This window comes from Nelumbo nucifera, chromosome 1 (genome assembly GCF_055504915.1).
Source record: "Nelumbo nucifera cultivar China Antique chromosome 1, China Antique-T2T, whole genome shotgun sequence".
Classification (NCBI taxonomy): domain Eukaryota; kingdom Viridiplantae; phylum Streptophyta; class Magnoliopsida; order Proteales; family Nelumbonaceae; genus Nelumbo; species Nelumbo nucifera.
The window spans coordinates 212096951-212116520 of record NC_142649.1 but is presented as its reverse complement, the minus strand read 5'-3'; the positions used below and the strand labels follow the sequence as shown (position 1 = coordinate 212116520).

Sequence of the window (19570 nt, the reverse complement as noted above, 5' to 3'; positions counted from 1 at the left end):
CTATTTAAAACTTAGTTATTTTAAATATTTCATTATTTAAAATATTTAGTTATTTAAATATTTAAATATTATATAAAATATTTAAATTTTTTATTTTAAAGTTACTATGTAATATTCAATATTATGTTATATAATTATTTAGCTATTTTTAATATTTTTTATTTAGAGTATTTAGTTATTAAATTATTTAAATAATATTTTTTTAGTTTCAAATTTTTATTATGTGAATAATGTTTAAATAATTTTGTCATTTAAATTTTTAAAATATTATTTAGTTATTGAATTGAATAATCCATAAAAATATTATTTTTGTGTTTATAATAAATATTTTTAAGTTGTTACATAATTTCATTGTAATATTATATAATTCTTAAATTTTTTAATTTAAACTTTCTTTAGATAGTTATAGATCAAAAGTAGGAGAGGATAAATAGGAATTAGAGATAATTTAGGAGAGAAGTTCTCTACCTAATTAGAGATAATTTTAGAGATAAATAGGAATTATAGATAATTTAGGGGAATGTGGGGGACAGTGGTGCCACTTGGTCAAATATTATAAAACCGAATCTCTCTTTCTTTCCTTGATAATGAACTCCCTTGCCACGTGGCTTAGTGGGTGGGCTGGGTAGGGAATTGAAGAAGAGGAATGAGAGAGGTAAAAAGGAGTAAGGGAGAAATGAGAGAGATTTAAGGAGAGAAGAAAAAAGGGGGAATTGGAGAAGGAGATGGCTACTGACTTGGGACCTAATTGCTTTATAATATAGTATAGATAGATATGTAAAATCTTTTATGTGAATAATTTTTTATTTTTTATAAGAAGCTTGATTCATTATCATATTTAAATTACAATGTACTTTAACATTTAAGCTTTTGAATTGAGCCGGATTCAAATTTATATTTATAATTTTGAATCCAAGTTCAAACAAAGGTGGTGTTTGGAACTGTGGGCGTTTATTCCACATGGGGGCCACTATAGCATTTTCCTCATTATGTGGATCTATACGCATAGAGACTTGCAAAAGCAAGCATTGATTTATGTGTGCACCTACCGTTGGGGGAAGCTTCATTTTAGTGCTTCCCCCAATGAGTAGGCGTTTATTCACTGTTTTGATGATGTGGTGCCTAGTGGTGCTTAAGTGTCAATAAACTAGTTCATTATTGTTTTTCTCGGTTTTGCAAACAAATCAAATACAAACATTTAGGCTGCATTTGGATGCGATGTAAATCAAGAACCGGTTTTGGATGCATTTGGAAAGAGGGTGTAATTATTATTGTCATAAAACTACACTCTGGTTCAATTTTGTATGTGCTTGGATGGAGTGTAGTTTTACGTCGATGATTGATGTAAAACATCATCAACTCTAAAGTTTTACATTGATAATCGATGTAAAAACTACATCAATTTTATCGATATAAAACTTTACACTCTTCCACCCATCACTATTTTCAAAAAAAGCAATGGTCACTTTCTGCTTCAGTATAAACGTCATCAATGTATTTTCACACTGATGACGTGTTACAATGGTTGCAAAGGCAGCCGTAGTGAATAAGTGCCCACCATTCCAAACAGGCAAGGTGTTTGGTTCTATTTACATTTATTCACGGTGCCACATAGGCGCCATCTCAGCATTTTCTCTCTCTTGCTCTTTTGCATGCATCGAAAATGTAAAAAGTGAATTTTGGTTTTTGTGCATGCTAGTCATTTGTGAAAGTTATTTTTTAAAGTTTCCACAAACGAGCCCGGATCTCCCGCCCACAAAAACTCTACCCACGTTTATTGCAGTCACACATGGAGAACATCTCATCCTCTGCATAATATTATGAGGGGGGAGATGTTCCAAATTAACGGGGGGTAGTGTGTTGTGGGTAGACGTGAACAGGAGATCCGGACTCTCCACAACGGCCAGGCATTTATTCACTGTTATGATGATGTAACGCCTAATTATGATAAACGGTTACAATTATTGCATTTCTCGATTTTACCAACAAATAAACTACTAGCATTCATTCAATAAACATACAAAATTTAAGCATCATGCTATTTTGCGGAATCGAAGTGTATTCGGCTGGGTTCGAATCAAACCCATGCGGTTTACACGGAGAAATAACGACTTGTGGCATGAAAATAAAGACACTTGTCACATATTGATTGCTTAAAACGGAATAATAAATGCAAGAAAAAGTGCAGCGGATCTCGAAAAGACGTTGCTACGGCTACACGTAGCACAAAAAAAAAAAAGTGCGTGCAACTCATCTCACGATAAAACAAAAACGGCACACATGAAGAGTTTGAAACTTTGAGTTCCCACTCCTCCACTTCTCCGGTCTCCAGTCTCTACCATTGATATAGGGCAACGAATCCCAATCTCAATACATGACTTGTCAAGTGGCTGTCCCCAAACTAATACTGTACCCTTAACCCTTTATTTGGAGTTGTGGACCACTTACAAGAGTAACAGTAAAGGACAAGCCTTACAGAAGGAAAAGAAATTTAAAAAAAAAAAATCACAATTAAAAAGCTAGCTATGCCTTTGTCTCTGTACCAGTGTGCGTGTGTGCAGCTTCAACAGTTAAAGGAATAATAGAATTGGCAAGCGGTAACAATTAACACAATTTGTCATTTTGATTTTTAATTAGGGTCCTAGCTAGATACTCTAAATATAAGAAATTTGATGAAAAATTTTGTATATAATAAGCTTATGAAGCTTTGACTCTTGTTATGAAAATTTGAAAGGTAGATAATTAGCAAATGAAGAGAAGAGACAGGCTTGGCCCAGCTCAATTAAAGCCTAATTCAATCCACGTCAAAAACCCTACATTGCATAATTACATACAAAAGAATCCAAAAGTGCTTTGAAGTTTGGAGCAAGTAAAGGCAAAAGAGAAGGGGGTCCCATGCACCAAAGCTATTCCAATAACAATTAGTCCAGAAAGATACTGCACAAAGAGACAATACACTCCAGCTGGGGTCGACATCTCCTGATCTTGTCCCTCGTCCCATCTTCAATTGCAAGTTCCCAAATGCTTTCTAACTCTACGATAGAGAGAGAATGGTTGAGGCCCGCCAGAGGGATACATTCTCTTCTCTCAACCCTTTATATCTTTCTATCTTTGATTGAATTAATGAAAGCTAAAAAAGAACTCATGAGGGATTGAAAAGCTACACAGACGATGCAAAGCAAAAACAAAACTCATTTCACTACTTCTCCTTCATTAGCTGTTTATCTTTCTCGCTTTCTATCTAATTTCAACAAATGAGAACTTGGGTGTCTATTATCTCAATTCTAACGGTGGAACACCTACTACCGCATTATTCCAACCCAACGTGGTAGACTCCCTACAAGTCTAGAAAGCCTATACTGCCCTCCCCCCACCCACCCACCCCCCTCCTCTCTCTCTCTCTCTCTTGTTTTGTTGCTCCATTCATCTAATCTAATGTGTTCCACTATTAGAATCAATTTGAGAATGATGTGATACATAGGATAGGCCTTACAGTAGGACAAACTATGGGTTTCACGTGTCAGAATCATCAGAGCCGAGACGTCTCCAATGCTTTAATGTGGAGAAATTGGGGAAGGACAACTATTATGTCGTTCTCGCCAGACTTATTACATGTATATACTGTGGGAGAGAGAGAATATGGAAATGGGGGAAGCATGTCCCAGAAGGGATTGAGAAAACCACCAATGGCACTGAAACGCATTTACCATATGTGGGCATTTAAGGTTGAGTTGTCTCATATGCCATCAAATGATCAAAAAGATAACTTTCAAATGACAGAATATGCTTTGATTCCCACTCTCCTCTATCTTTCCACTTACTTGAAATTCTGTTAAACCTTTTTGATTACTTTACACCCCATTCTCCATTCCCCCCCCCCCCTCATAATTTTTTCCCTCTCAGAATTGAAAGCTACTTGACCTTATAATGATATTTGAAAATGATGCAATCCCCAAAGTGGGTGTTACTGTTTTAGGGTTTCTAAGGGTTTTTTTTTTTCACTTTTCACATCCATCCATGTAAGCCAAAATATGATAAATAAGGCTGTGTTTGGTTGCAATGCAATTTTATTTGTATTAGTATAAATGCATAGGAGTGTAAATGTAAAAAATGCAAATTTTTGTTTTTTTTTTTTTGGATTTTATTTTATTCTGTTTTATGTCATAATTTACTTCATTTGTACTACAATTCAATGTTTTTAAACCATCATAGACTCAGACGGTCGGACCGTTCGGCCCGAAAATCGTTTGGACAACTAGTTCCATTTCACCCCTAACCCGTTATTAGGTCAGAACCCATTGACTTTGTCAGAAAAACATTGACTCGGGCAATCGAACCGTCGACTCGTTCAACCTGACCAGTAGTTCAATATAAAGCTGCAGAGAGAACTCAGATGATTCAGATCTGAGATCCAGTCAAAGACACAAACTCAGATGTGGGGTCTAGCACAAAGAGAAGAAGAAGAAGACTTTTTTCTATAGGAGTTTTAGAAAAATCAATCTCAGATCTAAGATCTGTAAGATCCGAGAACTCAGATCTCATATCTGTATCTGTTGCCACTGCCGTCGCCGGTGAGCATCCGATCATCCTCATCCTCTTCCTTCTCTATCCTTCTTGTTTCTTTTTTTCTTTCTCAGAGAACAGTTCTTTCTCCTTCTGCTTTCTGGCTTTTCTCAACTGACATATCCAAACCGTTCAACCCAGACAATTGAACCGCTGACCTGAAAATCAATAGTTAGAACGATTCCATTTTCAGGTCGGTTTTTAAAATCTTGCTATAATCAAACAAAAATAGGTCAGAATTTATATTCAAATCATTTGCACCGCCATGATTTTGCATCAATACAAATTTATTTGCATTGCAATCAAACCCAACCTACAGAGCAGAGGCAGAGTTTCTTCCTTTGTTCTGTATATGCCCCTCATCAGTCAGTCAGTCCCTGATTAATGCCATTGGGCCTGGGCGTATAAAGTGGATAAAAAATCTGCTCCTCTCACATGGGGGTGGGCTCTCATTTCATCAGACTCCTCGTCTTATTGTATCTCAATTGTTAGCTAGCTTTTTTTGGGTGAAGAGCGAAGTAGAAAACAAAGTACTAAAAGATAAGGAAAGGGGACTACTCAATTCTCACGTTTTCTTCACTGTATACATGCATTCGACAGTCTACACTGCTAATAAGGCTATCCCTGCATAACACGTTTAGTTAATCCATCAATACACCGGGATATATAGTTATACGGCAATTTAACTATACATCATATCTCGAACATCTCCCCATAAATAATAACATACAAATATGAAAAATATTCTCATTTTACAGTTATAGCAGTTTTTTTTTTCGGATTTGCACTAATATTGTTAACGTATCATGTGGTGAAAACCCAAGAGTTCAAATTAATACAAATATATTTGGTTGGAAACCTTATATAAGGCATTTCTAAACTTTTTTTTTTTATTTTAATATTTTTGAGTGTGAGCATCCTTAGATGCAATGGGCCAAGCACAGAGACGCGCATTTTTTGTTCCACTTTATATATAATCCAGTATGTCGTTTTGGTGTCTGAATATAATTTTTTTTTTTTTTTTATTTCAAATTGCAGTGTGGGAGGAATAGCCCTGCCCACCACATTGAGATTTGAGAGAGAATTTGAATAATTTGAGGGAATTGGGAAGAGATAAGAATCTATCCCCCTTTTTTTATTTCCTTTTACAGCTAATTTCTCTTTTTTCTTTATTATTTCCTCCCTCTAGATCTTACGTCTCCAATGACGTGCACCGTTTGTTTCTGCTCACTTAGTTGCATTTTATATACAAACTACGCCAAATTTCTATTTATCTTTCTCTCTCTCTCCCAGGGGGGAGGAGGAAGATAGTTTTGTTGTTGTGTCGGTGACCAAATCATATGCTTAGACTGAGCTATATTTTATTGCAATTTGATGAGTATCTAAAACCTGAGAATCCATTCATACTAATTAAATATTAATATGCGTCGACGGAACTAATCATGGTTAAACAAAAAGGCTGAAGACTAAGCCCACTTGGATCGGATAACAACAAAAAAGATTGGTACAGTAGCGTTGAATAAGTAGCCCGCAGTGGGCTTATACACGTCTAATGAATGAATGGCCGGGGTTATTCCATAGTGGTGCTGCTCATTTAGACATTTCTTCTTTTGTTTCAGTTCATGATGACATGTGCATTTCAGAGCTAGAGTAAGAGCGAGCGTGCGAATGCATGCAATGAAGATGGACTTGAAGTTTATATCTATTATGATCATGGTTTCAGCATTTTCTTACCATCATCCAATCAAATGAGAAAATGCCAATGATTCACAAAACAAAAAAAAAAAAGAGATATTATCATCTTTCATCCACAGTCACAAAAGAAAATTAATGAAACGATGGAGCTTGTAGTTTTGATATGAAGCCAAGGAGAAAGTGTTTATATAGTAAAGATGCATAGGCATCAACCCTTTTTTCGGCCTCATCTCTTGAAAACATGGCACAAGAAGAAAATCAGTGCAAATATTAATTGTTTGCAACAAGCATCATTTATCATTGTGAGGACAACTTATCAGCTTTGTCCTTCCAAGGTTAAAACTGTTGGATGGAGTAAGTTTGGTTCTTCAGCTATGGCTGAATTTGGAAGGAGTATAAATATAAATATATAGAGTGTAAAATCTTATATTTTGTATGCATTTATGCTGTACACATTTGCACTCTTTTCAAACTGAGCCTGAGGAACAAGCTGATGGCATGCAATAGATAGAATGATGCATTTTGAGTCCTTTTTTCTTGTGTCATTTTCATCCAAAGGAAAAGAAAACAGTTACTTTTTTTTATTTGGTTGTTGAAACTGCTTTTAGGTTTCAAATCCGTGGAACTCTCTAGTAAACGAAATAAGTCTACCGGCTTTCAAAGAAAAGCAGAGGCATGAGCTCTGGGCCTAGAGAAGAAGATATAAGAGATTGAATTAGCTGAATCCTGAATGCAATGGCTGTTTGGAACCAATGATAATGCCCCACACCAGTCATAAGATATATTGAGCCCACACCCCATTAAACATGTATTTTGCGACTAGTATGGATCGTTATCATTGATTCCACAGCTTACTAAACAGCCATTATATTCAGCTAATCCAATCTCAATACATTAGAGGTGTTCCCTTCTTTCACTAATTTGTATCTTATTCATGACTAACTGCTTGTATTATTCTTCCATCATCATATTCTTGTTTGATTCTGCATACCGTAAGGCTATGTTTGATTTGAAGGAAAATAGAAGGAAAGGAAGGGAGAGGTAGGGAAACCTTTACAACCCTTGTATTGGTTTAATTTGTTTGATATAAGCTTGGTAGCTGATAAGTCTATAAATAATTCATTTCTTTTCTTATTTTCTACTTGTTATTTGTCGAGCAAGTGACATTTCTTTTACTATGTTTAATATAATATATACAATGGAAGACAAATAGATCATATTGAATGAGATAGCCCTAGCTATATCCAAATTTCATTCATTAAAAATTTGAACCAATTAGAGTTGAGTGTTACCATTAAATTAAAAATGATTAAAAACTTTTACTAAGGACCCATAATCTATCTAATCATAAATGGATTGGACTGAATTGGGATCTCATTAATCGGGACAAAAAATGACACCATCTTCAGCCCTATGCTTAATTTTCAAGAAATAGCTCCTTGGTACAAATGGGATTATATGTGTCATTCAACTTTGCATAACTTTCACCCTCATTAGGGTCGTTTTGTATATGTCTTTCTTTATGATAGCGGTTGTTGTTATAAGAGACATGACAAGAAGACCCCAAATAGAATGCAATTTATATATGGAGAAGTAAAAACAAAAAGGAAGTAATTGCATTAACCTCTAATAACCAGAAAAAGAGTATAACCCAAAATAATTAGGGTGACTGATGATGATAGTAGCAGATTAGGTTAACCTCCAACCCTTCTACTTTCTTGCTGGGTACAATATTGATGAGTGTTTAATTTCAAAGCCCAGATGAGGCCGAATGTCCAGAAGATTAGATTATTCAAAAGAAAAGCAAGGGGCCCAAAACTCGTATGTTTTTATTTGAGACTGGAAAGTCAAGTACACATCAAGCAAGCTGTTGAATGAATATAATTGAAATATGACCTCTCCCTCCCTCTTTGCTTCACTCTATTTTACTGAGTTTAAGGTCGGTCCTGGTCTGGAAACGTTTTAATTTCTTTGTTTTATTTCATGGATGCTAGGCGTTACTATTGACTACTGAGTCTGAGTGCAAATATCTTACATTTCATTTCATGCATGCATGTACCTGGCTTCAACTATTCTTATTTATTTGAATTAAATGATACAACATTAACATTGCCATCCTTTGTTTAACCCCTAATAATATTCCATGTGATTATTCTGATTTGATGTGGTGTATTTGTTCTAGTGTGCATTCAAAATATAATTAGTTGAATGTGATGCTAAGTATGCTTTGTGAAAAGTAAATATCAATGAATGCATGTATGTACAAGGATTAACCATATATGTACACTAAACCCAAGGCAAGTATCAACTTTATATTATATAGTATTATATTATATATAATACTTTATATATGTGTGTGTATAAATTTAAAATTAATTATTTTTAATTTTTTTATTTTAATAATAGTATAGTAGAATAAGATTAAATCCAAATATGGTTCAAACCCGATATTTTAAATTCTGGATTTAAAATTTTAAAAATCAGATTGGATTCGAATGCTCCTCATCTTAATTCACTTATTATAATTTGCTTTATTTATTAATAATTCAATCAATTTTCTAAACAACATTAGTATTGTGAATTTGTTATAATCAATTGTCTTTTGTTATGACTATGCATTGTTATCTACTAATTAATCTCAACACCTCTCTCTCTCTCTCTCTCTCTCTATGTATACCAGTCGGTCAAATATTGGATTATTCAACCTCAATTCGGCATAAAAGCAAAAGGCTTGAGTTTCATATAAAAAAAATTATAATTATACATATAAAGAACTAAAAATATTATATATATAAACTTGATTAAGCTTGCAAACTTCTTACTATTTGAGTTCTATATATTGAACTTGGATTCGGTTCAGAACTCAATTTGAGTGGCTATGTTTGGTTGCCGTGCAATTATATTTGCATGAGTACAAATGTACGGGAGTGTAAATGAAAAGAATACAAATTCTGATTTAATTTTGTTTTGGGTTTTACTTTATTTTGCTTAAAGTCTTATTTTATTTCAATAATATAATAATTAAACAAAATAGGTTAAAATTTGAAACAAAAATAAATCAAATTTTACACCCAAATAACTTGCACCACCATAATGAAAAAACAAAGAGAATCTAGATGTATATGCATGCATACATCATACATGCATCGCTAAATGAATGAAAAAACAAAGAGAAAATCTAGATGGTGTTTGGTATGATGTAGCTTTTCAGAGAAACAATAAAAACCATCTAAAAAGTTGTTTGGTTGAACTGCTTAACAGATAAATGGTTCTCTCCAAAATCGTGTGAACCGTTTATTAAAAAAAGAGCACCAAATTTGATGTTTTTCATTTTTAAAACCGTTTTTTTAATGTTTGGCTTGTATGACATCTAACAGAGCCTAAGTGGTGCCTAATGAGTTAAGGTACTAAAAATCATACAAAACGTTTAAAACAAGTTTTATCTCATTTTTCAAGACAAAATCAAACAAAATTTTTATTTTATAAACATCATCAATACCAAACAACCCCTAATTATGTAGGTCGCTCCCACAACGGTGAAACAAAGAAGAAACACACATCTATGCACACACACATGATACAAGCATGAGCATGTGGACATGCAAATTGGTTTGTGCCGTTTCTCTCGTTCTAGTACAATAATATATATGTAGATAGATGGATAGAACAGCCAACAAAAATTGAGATCGGTTTCAGTCAGTGCAAGGCCCATTCAACATCCTTGCATCGGGAATATCTCCATACTTTTATGAAGAGATATTCCCAATGTAAGGCTATGATGGTTGTTTGAACGGCTTTGCACTGCCTGAATCCCAACTCACAAAAATTGCTACATTTAATTTACCAAAAAAATAAATTTTCTAAAAAAAATCCAATTTATATAAATAAATTAAACCCAAAATGCATTTGTTTCTTCTTCCAAATCGCAATCGCCCTTTTCACATCACTAAGGCGAGTGGGAACCAAGCGAGTGCAAATGTGACGTCTAGCTAGCATTCGCCATCAACCGTGTATTACTTTATATATATAACAATAATTAATCTGTAAAATTTAATCAATAAATAAAACTAAAGCCAAACAATACAATCCCTCCGATAAAGGACAAATAGAGACACAACCAAAGTCAGATTCTTGGTCGTTTTCTCTGCTACTTCCGCTGTGCTGCTCTGTTCTCAAGGCTGCGCAGCAAAGAAATACCGACGAGGAGTGAGGGGGTGTTCGCCATTAAATCTCCACCTCGACCTCCGGATTCTGCTCCGAGAGAGATAGAGCAAGTGATCTATTCAGAAATGTATGCAGACACGGGCGTCACGGGACTTCTGTTTCCATACTTTCAGGGCTTCCCTCAGGAGGTTCAGCAACTCGAGGAGTTCTGTCGAATTCAGAAGAACAATGTTTTAACTGTAATTTTATTTTTCTCCCTTCTTGATTTACTTTTTTTTGTTTGTCCATTTACGTTTCTTCAAATGAACTTTATCATAGTTTCAGTGAATTATTCTGTAATTTCAGTTTTGATTGGGCTCCATCGAAACGCAGTATGGGATTCCAGTTGCATGTTTAAGTCAGGTTTTCGTGTCTTTCTTTAAATACAAAAAAAAAAAAAAAACTTCCTCTTCTTCTTTTTCTTCTTTTCTTTTAATTTTATTTTTTGCTTTTTTTTTTGCGTTTTTCTTCGTTTCCTGTTTTATGCGTCCCGATTTAGTCTTAGTAGCAACTCCTGCTCGAATGAAGCGGTTTTTCATTCTGTTTTTCGATTTCCTTGGATGATAGCTAGTAATGACGGTTGGATTCTATCAACCCTTCATATTTCAATTTTCATGTAGATTTTCGTTTTCTTTTTGCCAAATCTTAAATGAAATTTCGTAACGCTTCAAGATTCTACGTTTGTTCATGTATCCGAAAAAGAAAATAATAGTAGTAAGATGTTTTTCAGCTTTATTCAGATAAAATCCACGATTTTCTTTTTCAATTTCGTACATCTTTTCTTCTTGTCCTTCGGATGGTTTCTGATGTGAACTCGGTATTGAGGATTCACTTTTCTCCACACTCACAGAGATTAAAGAAAAGGGCGAAAAAGAAAAGAAAAGTTGAAGAAAAGCGAAAGTTGATCTTTTCTTTTTTCCTCTCTTTTTTGTATCCTGCTAGGTGCTTGGTCTGAGAGAGAATAACTACAGCTTAGAAAAGCTGTAGAAGATCTCCGTTCCTGTGGAAGAAGTCGGACTTTCTTCTCTTCTCTTTTTCTTCTTCTTCTACTTCTTCGCAGGAAAATTCATCAATTTAGCGCGCTCGGGTAGTTCTGTCATTTAGATATTTGGGCGGCAATAAATTTAATACCCACACGTATTTTGTCACCTTCTTTTATTTATTCATTTTTATTGTTCACACAGTCACACTGTTGGAACGCCTTCGATGGAACAAGTTATCCTTGATAAGTTTAACATGAACCATCGCCAATAGCTCTTCTTGGGAATGCTCAAGATAATGTTTCTTGTTTTCAGTTTCTTTCATCCTTTGTCACTGTTATTTCCTTTCTCATTTTATTTATTTTCAAGAAACTGCTTTCAGTTGGTAATGTTGAAGCCCCATGGTTACCCTTCAGGCCTTTACAATGTTCTTTCAGTGGGCGGTGGGCCTTTTTTATCATCCCAAACCATCTAATTTGTACAATTTCCCATTACCCCAAAACTGCAAAGCTGAGTGCTGCCAAAAAAATCGAAAACAAAACCCTTGAATTGATTAGTGAACTTTGTGGAGAATTCTAAGTTGTGAACTGTGTACTCCCTCAAATTATGTGAAAACTTTAGCCTTTTGGTATGGACGTACTTTATAACATTCATTAGTTTATTTCTTAATGTAGTTACTTTATTGAATTATTGTTTAACTGTCTATCTATTCATCAATATTGTATTTTCTATGTTTTGATGTGAATTTTATAGTTATTTAATAAACAATATTGCTAATTGTTAGTGTAGATGATTGTTGGTTACTATGCAAAATAAGAAATCAAATATGGATTTAGGGGTCTTTTATATGCAAAGTTTGTTTCCTAGGCAGGAGCCTAGGTGGGCATGTAGGCGTTCCCTGGTCACCTAGCTTTTCTATGGCACCGTGAATACTATGATTAGAAGAGCCTATTCTACCTCCAACTACTGGTTGCTGGATCCAAACTCTAATCAATTCCTGACATTCTTATATTTTTTGTTACTTCTCACATCTTAGACACAATGAGATGTTTTTATTAGTTTGAGTAAAATAAAACTAAATATTAATATTTTGTATAGTGAAGAACAGCTCCAAAGTCTCTCTAACCTGGGAATGTTTTGTGTTCCTTTCCCCATTTTCCTTTGTCACCTTATTGTACTTTCTATGCTTTCTGCAGAGAAACCTGATTCAGACCTCCACTGTCTCAGAATATGACCTAGGGGGAGAAGGAGATCTCTTCAAAGCTCCAGAGCCTATCATAGAAGAACCAGTAATGGGTCTTGACCCCATTACAGCTGCTATTTCAATGATTTCTTGTGGGGAAGATGTCATCTCCTCCCAGACAATCAGGGACACAGATATTGATTCAATTCAAAGTGAGCACCTATTGAATGAGGTCTTCTATGGGTGCAAGAAGGCTCTATTGGCAAAGTCTGCCATAGAAGAACCATTCCCTGAAGTTCCAGATGTCAAGGTTCCGTCCACACAAGTGGAGGAGGTTCCAATTGCAGAGAAAGATCAGATAGTAGTTCAGGGGCCAATCCAGAAAAGTGTTAGTTCAGGGTGTTTGAGCTCAATGGAATGGACACATGGGGGTGCCATAAGGCCAAACTTTCTGGATTTTCAGGGAGTAGACTTTGAAGATGTCTATGGGATGCGAAGGGCATTCAGTGAGGGGGACATACAGGTCAGAACCCTTTGCCTTTTCTTTTGAGTTTCATTATGTTTCTAATATTTTCTTTGCCATGTGTTTATCCCTAGGAGAGCTATTTGAAAAACTTCCTTAGAAACAGTTCGTTCTTATGTCTGTCATATAGCACTATCTATTTTGTAGAATAGATTACCCACCTGTAAATTGAAGAAAGTGCATCAAAATGTTGTCAGACTCGACCAGAACAGATGGTCAGACTGCCAGAACTGGGAACCCAGCTAAAATGGTTTATTTTGGCTAAACAGTTCTTAGAAATGTTAACTTTGGCCAAAGTAATCCCATTTACATGTGTTTATCTATTATATATTATATTTATTGTTTTAAGCTCATTTTGAAGTAAAAATAGCTTCAACATATAATCTACAACCATTTTGATTTTGATTCTTTTATTTTTTTTTTCACATTTTTATTTGATGAGTCAAACAGTTAACTATCTGACCTTGTGATCCTGTCAACAAAATGGTTCTTTGACAGGATTGGTGCGTCTCTTCTAAAAGATATGGGTAATTGTGAAGTAGTCGAATTATGAAAAGTAAAAAAGTAAAAAAATAATAAAATAATAAAATGGAAAATCAATAAATGTCAGAAATGATTATAATTGGACACTGTTTCTTCAATGTCTGGACACTGTCTTCCAGAGAAATGTGGCTAAAACAATGCACAATATTTAATTATATCATGTGAGGAGTGAAGACACCCAATTACAGAAATAGTTTGGTTTTACTGATAGCAGTGCAACTACAGAGGCTTCCGTAGAATGTGTAAAATGTAAGTTAAATTAAAATAAAGGGTTTCTTAAAAGGATATTCAAATATTAGTATTTTGTATTTGTAAAGTCATACAAGATAAAAGGGAATGTTTTGCCAAAAAATAGAAAAGATATTAGTGTTAAATGTTGAGAATATCAGAAATTGTTCTTATGGTTATTCTGGTTTTCATGTTTGTCCAACTTTCAATTCCAGAGATATTTCACACAATTTTAGCAAACAAGTTTTCCTTCTGACAAAATGAGAAGGTTGTAAAAGTATAAATTTCTAAGACTACTGCAGATCCATGCAGTTCAGATTAGTCCTGTAATGCTTTTTAAGTTATTACCTTGATTGCTTACAATAGCTCTGTCTTGAAAGGCTATTCCATTTATTTTATTATGAAGACTGGGATTATTTCACCTGCTAGTATGCTCAGGTTTCCAGAGAGTGTAAGTCCCATTCATGAGAACGCCTTAATTACCTAAAGCAATGAGTTTATAAAAGCTGTTCCAATTATTTTATTTTGGAGACTGGAATTTCTGTACCTGCCAATTTGTGCAGGTTTCAGAAGAGAATGTAAAATCTCATTCATGGCAATGCCTGTTTTTTTGGTATTAATTCATGAGAATGCCTATGACTTGTTTCTAAAGACTACACAAGCTCCAAAAGTATATGGACAGATTGGTGGAACAACTATTTGTTGCACCCTTCTATGTGATAGGTCACATGTAGCACCAAGAACAATCCAATTGAAGCAGCTAAAACATGGTTAATAATTTTGTGATCATTACTGAAAATAAATTAACTAAATAAAGATAAGAGAGAGGAACAGTAAATAAAGAAGTCCAGAAATATGCATTTATAATCTGATCATCTAGTTGTGTTGAACTTAACTATACAAGGCCTTTTAGGTACTACCATCCTCTTATCTCCAGTTATCCAGTATAGCTAACTGCTATGGTTGGTGGACTCTTCTTTTGGTCTATGTGCAGTGTGTGTTATGAGTCTTTTGATAGTTAAGGAGATAAATTTGTCTCCAGTAAATTGAACTTAAGTGTAATAATATCTTTAGATTTCTTTTTTCTTTCTCTACTCTCCCCTAAATTTCTGGTGTACACCACCATCTGTCAGTGAAAAATATATTTGCTGTGACCACAAAGCCTTTATTGCCTGAATAGCAATACTATGGAACTGAAAGATGTTTAGCTGTTTCTGGCCATTTCCACAGGATGTGGGGGTCATTGATTTTGAGTTTTTATGACAGACTCTTGGCAATGGCAATATGAGCTTCATTCACTCTCACTTCGAGCGGCCATTAACTATTGGCAACTACACCATAGAAGAACGCGAGCAAAGGCTTTCCAGATATAGGAAAAAGAAGACCAAGAGGAACTTTGGCAGGAAAATCAAGGTAAGCTAGTTTGCCACCGTTCTCCAAAATTCATGTTGATTGGTAGATTATGTCAGAGACATGGCTTTATGTGCAAAATTGGAAAAGATTCTACACAGGTTCCCATGTCCAGAGGTCTTTCCCTTCTGACTACATGGAGGTTGGTGTGATCAGGTCAAATCTAGAATCAATAGACAGTGAGAAGTTTGGTTTAAATCCTATTGTACATGATCCACTTCTCTCAGACACATGGACTGATGGCCTGGCTAAGCTATCCATGCATTAGACAGGCTATAGCCTGTGATCTGTCATGACCTAGGACTAGGGGTGATCATCCTTCATCCGACCCAGAAACCTTGCCCGGCCCGGACCCATGATTTTGTATGCAAGCCCAGCCCAGGCCCGCAAAATTCCAGGCCAGTCCCGGCCCACAATATAATGTATGTATTTATTATACATATAATATATATATAACATATTTATATTTTTACATAAAAAATAAAAATTTTAGGGTAAAAGGCTTAAACCTCCCTTAGAAATTTATACTAAATACTAAGACCTCCCCCCTATTTTTAAAATAGACTAAAACGTCCCCGATCAAAAGAATTAACGGTTGTTTCTAATTCTAACGGACAAGTCAAAATGTCTAATATGCCCTTAAGTCTAATCAAATTATACGTAAGACTCTTTGATCATCTTCAACCCTTGGACCAATAGTAACTGCCACCATCACTGCTGCATCTATCATCATTAAAGGAACTCCGTGCACCTGTCACTACAAGCATGGAAGGTTTTCCAAAAATTCCACGTATGGGGTTTGGGTAGCTACATTGAAACAACTTGTCTTCATTTCGATGAATGAATTAGTTCAGCTCCTGATCACATGAAACCACAATAGGAGAAAAAGAAAAAATGGAACTTGAATATCTTTCCACACTAACTAATTAAAATCCTAAACGCTGAAATATTAGGTTGCCAGTATAGTTTTAATTTTATGATGAGCCTCCACAAAACTGAAAACCAGCTAAGATAATGAGAAACACCCATTAACCAATATCCCTGTAGAAGAACAGTAGTCACTTTACAGATAACCAGTATTAGCAAGGTAACAGGAAAAACGTTTGTGAGTGGAGGTATTTGTCCATTGGCTTTATAAACATATTAGTGGCTATTAAAAGGATAATATTGGGTTTTTGAAAATAACTAGCCACACAATGAGTGCTCACATGCAATTGGATTTTAACAGATTCCTAACGGAGGGGAGAGGTAAGTTAGTCCATTTTGAAAAGAGAGGGGAGATCTTAGTATTTAATGTAAAACTCAGGGGAGGTATAAATCTTTTACCCAAAATTTTTATCATATACATATGCCACATGCCAACACACGAATCAAGTCAAATATGAGAGTTGTCCTCATAGGCAAGGCCTTTATACAGAAGGGGAGGCTTCCGTTTCCTTTCCCTAACAATGTGGGACTTAGAACAACACTCAATAATGAGTGAGTGACTGTCCCAAGTCCCACATTGGTTGGGAAAGGGAATGAAGGCCTTGCTTTCATCTATGAAAGGATGGCTAAGCTAAATCAAGCCATGTATTGGAATTAAACAGCCCATGTTAAATCTACTCCATGTGCAATAGTTGAGCCCAGCCCCCCTTCAAGTTACTGAACGGTTGAATGGGAATGTGCAGCCCTGAATTTTCTAAACTATTAGGTGATCAATCCTTGTAATTAACTTCTGGTATGCCAATCAGAAAAGAAAAGCATCTTAGTATTTTAAATTGAGCATTCCACTATAGGAGCTATATGATTTGCATTTCTCATATCCAAGGCAGCTGTCACTTATGGTGGCCTCTTTCAGTATGCTTGCAGGAAAGCTTTGGCTGACAGTCAGCCCAGGGTCCGTGGAAGGTTCGCCAAGACTGAAGAATCGGATATTTCCAAGAAGTAGAATATGTATATATATATACATATATATATTTATATGGGTAAGAAAAGATTAGTTTTTTTTTTTTTTAATCTCCGACGAGGGGCATAGAAGAGAATCAGGAGGATGTAGTGTAGAGTGTAGCTGTGGCACCAGCAGCCAGCAAAGCAGAAGCTTTATTCAGCATATTCCTAAAATCAGCCAGAACCCAGTGAATAGCACCCTCTAGAACATCTTCCTTGTTGTTGTAGTAGCTTTCTTTTGTAGGTCAACCTAGTCGCTTAGTGTTGTATATAGTGCTTGTTTTAATAAATAAGAGAACTCGTAACTGGTATCTAATTGCCACCAGCTCGTGGCTTATCTATTGGACACTTTAATCCACTCAAAGCTAACCCTTGATAGTCTAGCCGAAAATGATATCTGTAAAATAGCCCAACCCAAGTGCGCATAGCAAAAGGCCTTCCATCGACCACTGTACTGATATCTAATTGTCATTACGGTTTTTTGAAAACCGGACAGTCGGACTGGTTCACCCGGACCTGTGCAGTTTAACTGTCAACCCGTTGATTTTTTATTGTTTTCTCATTTTATTTTTTATTTTTAAATCAGAACGGGCTATCTATTTGAACCAGACAGTTGGACTGTTCAACCTGGAAACCGGTGGCCAAAACGGTTTTATATCCGGTCTAATTTTTAAAACCTTGATTCTCATAATAAAAACGGTCACTGTTTATGTAAGCGTTGGAATTGGGCTCTATTCATTTATTCAACCTCTTGAGTTATCAGGTTGTATTTCGAATTTGGATGCTATTGCCGGTCAAGTTAGAAAGTTTGATTTCTACTATGATACAGAAAAATACATGATGCTGGAAGAACCATTACAAGTGGCATTCGTCAAAATTCACAAGGGGTTTCGATTGGTTCTGGCATCATAGATTTACCCTATTTGAAAAAGGCTAATCTCGATATATATCTACCTATCTAGTTTCTACTCAATTGAATCTTACGTCCCCACGCATGCCCAACCCAACCTGAGTTTTTGCATAAGTTGGTAGTTTTTGGGCTCCAAACTGAGCCTTGGCCAGAAAATTCAGGCTTGTCCTAAACTTGGGTTAGGCCTGTGAGACCTTGTGTAACCCGAGCTAAACTAAAACCCAACTGACATTGCATTACATATCTAGACCATCATATTCATCTTAAACTAAATTTGATTATTTACAATATGTATATGACCAGCCTAAACTCACGCTCATCCACAAACATGTACAAATAAACAGATTATATATTTTATTTATAAAATATTTTTCATATACAGGGTCTGAATGTCAGATTAAGATACCAGCAAGGCAGCAAAAAACTTAAAACCAATCAACTGGTATCATAAAAGTGGTTAACCGATCTGGTATTGTACGTTTCCAACATTATAAATATTTCCACATATGCATTTATCAATAACACTGATGAATGTTTCCAATCCATTCTACTTCTAAATTGGGCTACAAAGCCCAGTAAAAGATTGTTCTGCAAAAAAAAATGTTTAAAAATGCTTTCAAACTCGACCAACCTTCTCGTGCTGGATTTAAGCTTGAGCTCAGCCTGAATTTTGTTGGGTTAACCTTGGGTTGGGACCAGGCCCGGCCACAGCCCAAGGTTTGAGTCTTAAAGTTGGGCCTCGTTTGACCCAAGCTGTCGGAGTTGCACCCCTACTGAAGCTACATAGTCCTTTTTCAAGGACGGACTAAGATTCACGAAAAACCACAAGATGCATTTAGATAGAGGGAATTGAAGTTGTAGGAATTAGAATTGCGGGTGAGAATTCCAATCTGTAAGTCCCCAATTTGCATCAATTAAAAGACGTATAGACATCTGTTTTTTTTTCGTGGATCAGTCCCCAATTTGTATTTAACATTTTTTTCCGAACTGAACCTCAAAATGAATATATATACCCCATTCTCCGAAAGATGTAGGTAAATGGTTCGAGAGAATGGGGCCTTTTCATGTAATGTCATGGAGGCAGCAACCTTCTCTATGACCAAGGCCATCAATGGGAAAAGGATTTTATCTCAACACCCAACTTCACCATTTTCTCTATCAAATTTGTTCTTTTTTTCTATGAGCAAACAGTTTTTTTTTTTTTAAATAAATAGTTTTTAAACAAGGCACCGTTGGTAATATATTCACATGAGCAAAACAAAGATTTTTCCTCCTATTTTGGGAACACCAGAAATGTTCCACTGGAATGTCACGAAATACCACATTAGTTGATTTTTATTTTTTTTATTTTTACCCTCTACTAACATTCCAGTTTCCAGTTCCATTTTAGATGATACAGTCCA

The 19570-nt window shown here is 35.3% G+C and overlaps 1 protein-coding gene across 1 annotated transcript; it reads left to right on the top strand.

Moving 5' to 3' along the window:
- Positions 1-10339: 10339 nt before the first annotated feature.
- LOC104604799 (uncharacterized) lies at positions 10340-17615 on the top strand. Its single transcript, XM_010269340.3, has 4 exons — positions 10340-10661; positions 12638-13147; positions 15185-15331; positions 17169-17615. The coding sequence occupies exons 1-4, from the start codon at positions 10548-10550 to the stop codon at positions 17256-17258; spliced, it is 861 nt and encodes a 286-aa protein (XP_010267642.1). The 5' UTR covers positions 10340-10547; the 3' UTR covers positions 17259-17615.
- Positions 17616-19570: the final 1955 nt, after the last annotated feature.